At 59.6% G+C, this 4,265-nt stretch overlaps 1 protein-coding gene across 1 annotated transcript in view; it reads left to right on the top strand.

Moving 5' to 3' along the window:
* The window catches only part of AMPD2 (adenosine monophosphate deaminase 2), a gene marked incomplete at its 5' end in the record, with an annotated part of 3,796 nt that extends 337 nt beyond the window's left edge, over positions 1 to 3,459 (top strand). The window contains 12 exons of the mRNA XM_010014830.1: positions 71 to 223; positions 324 to 413; positions 684 to 813; positions 896 to 1,090; positions 1,237 to 1,368; positions 1,443 to 1,606; positions 1,728 to 1,854; positions 1,992 to 2,155; positions 2,245 to 2,365; positions 2,450 to 2,623; positions 3,058 to 3,166; positions 3,242 to 3,459. Coding sequence (XP_010013132.1) covers positions 71 to 223; positions 324 to 413; positions 684 to 813; positions 896 to 1,090; positions 1,237 to 1,368; positions 1,443 to 1,606; positions 1,728 to 1,854; positions 1,992 to 2,155; positions 2,245 to 2,365; positions 2,450 to 2,623; positions 3,058 to 3,166; positions 3,242 to 3,459 — 1,777 coding nt within the window. The remainder of the gene's footprint in view (positions 1 to 70; positions 224 to 323; positions 414 to 683; positions 814 to 895; positions 1,091 to 1,236; positions 1,369 to 1,442; positions 1,607 to 1,727; positions 1,855 to 1,991; positions 2,156 to 2,244; positions 2,366 to 2,449; positions 2,624 to 3,057; positions 3,167 to 3,241) is intronic.
* Between the last annotated feature and the right edge of the window lie 806 nt (positions 3,460 to 4,265).

The following is a 4,265-nucleotide window of genomic DNA, read 5'->3' as shown; positions in this document are numbered from 1 at the left end:
CACGCTGGGATGGGGATGCTGGAGAGACTGTGGGGGATCCATCCCATGACACATGGCTGGTTGGGTGTCTCCTGCCTGCAGATGCCCCCGTGCACCCCCCATTCGCCGAGCAGCACCCCTATGAGATGTGGGACCCCAAGACCATGCCGGCTGACCTGGGCTTCGGGCTGAAGATGGTGGATGGTGTGGTGCACGTCTACACCAAGCAGGACCTCACCGACAAGTGAGTGTCCGGCATGGGGTAGGCGCTTGCTGGTGGGATGAGCTTGGAGGGGGGCTCTGGTGGATGACACTGGACCATGTCCCCACCTCTGTCCCCACAGGAGCACGGAGCTGGACCTGCCATACCCTGACCTGCAGGAGTTCATCGCTGACATGAACTTCCTCATGGCTTTGATCATCAATGGGCCCATGTAAGGAGAAGGGTCCCACCATGGGGGTGTCCTGGGGGGATCCTGCCATGGGGGTGTCTTGGGGAGGGGCAGAACCTTGGGGACAGCACCAGAGGACATGGTGGTGGCTATGATACATGGTCCTGGAGCAGTTCCAATGTCGATGCATCCATCCATGCACATGGAGAGGGGTCCAGAAGTCCAGAGCCGTATCCCCTCATCCTGGTGGGCACCAGCCTTTTGGGGCTGGATGTTCTCCTTCTCTGACACCCCCATCCTCACCTTGGGCAGTAAATCCTTCTGCTACCGCCGGCTGCAGTACCTGAGCTCCAAGTTCCAGATGCATGTTCTGCTCAATGAGATGAAGGAGCTGGCGGCCCAGAAGAAGGTGCCTCACCGTGACTTCTACAACATCCGCAAGGTACCTGCTTGCTCCTGGGCTCCTCTGTGACCAGGGGGCACTGAGAGGCTCTCAGGGCTGAGCACCACCTCTGCCCGTGCAGGTGGACACCCACATCCACGCCTCATCCTGCATGAACCAGAAGCATCTCCTACGCTTCATCAAGAGGGCCATGAAGAAGCACCTGGATGAGATTGTCCACGTGGAGAAGGGCAAGGAGCAGACGCTCAAGGAGGTCTTTGAGACGATGAACCTCACCGCCTATGACCTGAGTGTGGACACGCTGGATGTCCATGCGGTACAGGGGGGACACCCCACATGCTGGAGATGAGCAGAGCCTCCAGCCCATCTTCTGCAGGGGTGGGATGGGTGATGCTGAGGGCTCTGCGCTGGGATGTTGTGGTGGCTCTGGGGTCTTGGCTCACGTCTGTGTCCTCCTGCCAGGACCGCAACACCTTCCACCGCTTCGACAAGTTCAATGCCAAGTACAACCCCATCGGCGAGTCCATCCTGCGGGAGATCTTCATCAAGACGGACAACCGCGTCTCGGGGAAGTACTTTGCCCACATCATCAAGGTGAGGGACCCTCCTCATCTCCCTCATTTCCCTTGGTGCCCATGGTGGCCAAGGGGTGACATTGTCCCTGTCAGGAGGTGATGTCGGACCTGGAGGAGAGCAAGTACCAGAACGCGGAGCTGCGCCTCTCCATCTACGGCCGCTCCCGGGATGAGTGGGACAAACTGGCCCGTTGGGCCGTCAACCACCGCGTCCACTCCAACAACGTCCGCTGGCTCGTGCAGGTCCCCCGGCTCTTGTGAGTACCAGGAGATACCTTCAACCAGGGCCATGTGCTGGGTGGGGAGACCAAGGACATCCCACTACGGCTGGGGTGGGTTTGGGATGGGACCCTCTAAGCGGGGTCCATCCCCCTACAGTGATGTCTACCGGACGAAGAAGCAGTTGGCCAACTTCCAGGAAATGCTGGAGAACATCTTCCTGCCCCTCTATGAGGCCACTGTCCACCCTGCCCAACACCCAGAGCTGCACCTCTTCCTGGAGCATGTGAGCACCGTGTCCTGCTCCAGGGGGAGCATGGGGGACACCAGTGACACCCATAACCCCAGCCTGGACCTTGCTTGAGGGCTGGAGCAGGTCTATTGAAGGGGCGACCATCCCACCCTGGGTTGTCCCTCCTGCAGGTGGATGGCTTCGACAGCGTGGATGATGAATCCAAACCAGAGCATCACATCTTCAACCTGGACAGTCCCTTGCCGGGCAACTGGGTGGAGGAGGACAACCCACCCTACTCCTACTACCTGTACTATATGTACGCCAACATGACGGTGCTCAACCACCTCCGACGGTAGGGGCACCTTGGGGTCTCCAGCAGCTCTGCCCGGCGTGGGATGGTCTTGGGGGGGTCAGATGCTGATGGTGAACCCCACGTTGCAGGAAGAGAGGCTTCCACACCTTTGTCCTGCGCCCGCACTGCGGTGAGGCCGGGCCCATCCATCACCTTGTCTCGGGCTTCATGGTCTCGGAGAACATCTCCCATGGCTTGCTGCTCCGCAAGGTGAGCAGGGACAGGGTGCCACGGGTGGGGGGGACAGCAGGCTGTGTTTTTGGGAACCCCCCTCACCCAGCTATTCCTCCCCAGGCCCCCGTCCTGCAGTACCTCTACTACCTGGCACAGATCGGCATCGCCATGTCCCCGCTCAGCAACAACAGCCTCTTCCTCAGCTACCACCGCAACCCGCTGCCTGAGTACCTCTCCCGGGGGCTCATGGTGTCTCTGTCCACTGATGACCCCCTCCAGTTCCACTTCACAAAGGTGAGGGGTTGAGTGTGGGAGTCACAGGCCAGGCAGTGCTGGGGAATGGTTGGACTTGATGATCTTAGAGGTCTTTTCCAACTTCGTTCATTCTATGATTCAAAACCCTACCAACGAGCTCCAGAGGATGCTGATGGTCCGGGGAGGGTGGGAGATGCTGTGGACCCCCATGTTCTTTGTGGGGCACCCATGGGTGGGTGCTGAGGGTGCTGAGGCTGTCTCCCCCACCCCCAGGAGCCGCTGATGGAGGAGGACTTGATGATCTTAGAGGTCTTTTCCAACTTCGTTCATTCTATGATTCAAAACCCTACCAACGAGCTCCAGAGGATGCTGATGGTCCGGGGAGGGTGGGAGATGCTGTGGACCCCCATGTTCTTTGTGGGGCACCCATGGGTGGGTGCTGAGGGTGCTGAGGCTGTCTCCCCCACCCCCAGGAGCCGCTGATGGAGGAGTACAGCATCGCCACCCAGGTCTGGAAGCTCAGCTCCTGCGACATGTGCGAGCTGGCCCGCAACAGCGTCCTCATGAGTGGCTTCTTCCACAAAGGCATATCCAGGAGCCATCCCAGCACCCATGGGTGCAAGAGAGCTGCGGGAGCTCCTCCTTGCTCTTGTGTCCAGGTGAAGAGCTACTGGTTGGGTCCCCACTACCTGAAGGAAGGTCCTGAAGGCAACGACATCCGTCGGACCAATGTTCCTGATATCCGTGTGAGCTACCGCTTTGAGACGCTGTGCCAGGAGCTGACCCTCATCACGCAGGCGGTGCAGAGCGAGGAGCTGGAGACCATCCAGGAGGAGGATGCTCTCACCATCACCTCCACCCTCAGCACCCACTGACTCCCCTCCATCACCCACATCCCTCTTCCAGGGCTTCGGCACCATCCTCCTCCTGCTACCTCCTGCCCTTGGGAAGGGGAGGGGGACAGGCCCCAGCACCCCATAGTGCCACCAAAGGGGCTTTGGCAGGATTCTCTCCATTCCTAGTGGGGTTTTTAACTGGTGTCTCCTCGGTGTGGTGGTCCTTGCTCTTGGTGGCACAGGGATGAGGTGACAGGAGGTGACACGGGTGCGGGCACTGCCAGGGGGGTCCTGGTTTCACCTCTTGGATGCAGTGACAGCTCAGGGGGACATCAGTGCTGGGCATGGGGACATTGTGAGGGGGACCCAGCCCAGCAGTAGGTCCCAGCTCCTGATGCTTTTTAATTGCCTGCCCCTCTCCGTCCATTTCTCACCCCATGGGTACATGGGGATGAGCCAGCAGCACCACAAGGACCAGACCTGGGCTCTGTGCACCCTCCCATGGCGACACGGTGGACACAGGGTGCCCGGTGGAGGATGCTCCATCCTCCTCCTCAGGGAGGAAGCAGAGGGCATGAGGTGACTCTGTCCCCGCTCCAGGAGCTGGCTGTGGCCCGGATCGGGCTGGAAGAGGCTTCTCCTTCCTTGTGGGGCATTATCCCATCCCTGTGTCCCTCTGTCCTGGTCCTGTCCCCACCCATGGAGCTGGTGACCGACACTCCTGGGAAAACATGGTGGGAACGATGGAATAAACGGTCAAACCCAAGAAAAGCCGTTCAAAAAGCCCCATCCCAGCATGGAAATAAAGTATTTAAGTAGAACTCTTGTAGTTCAGCATGGTGGTG

Source organism: Nestor notabilis, unplaced genomic scaffold, assembly GCF_000696875.1.
Source record: "Nestor notabilis isolate BGI_N333 unplaced genomic scaffold, ASM69687v1 scaffold18685, whole genome shotgun sequence".
NCBI lineage: Eukaryota > Metazoa > Chordata > Aves > Psittaciformes > Psittacidae > Nestor > Nestor notabilis.
The sequence above is the reverse complement of the archived record's forward strand: the minus strand, read 5'-3'. Positions and strand labels throughout refer to the sequence as shown.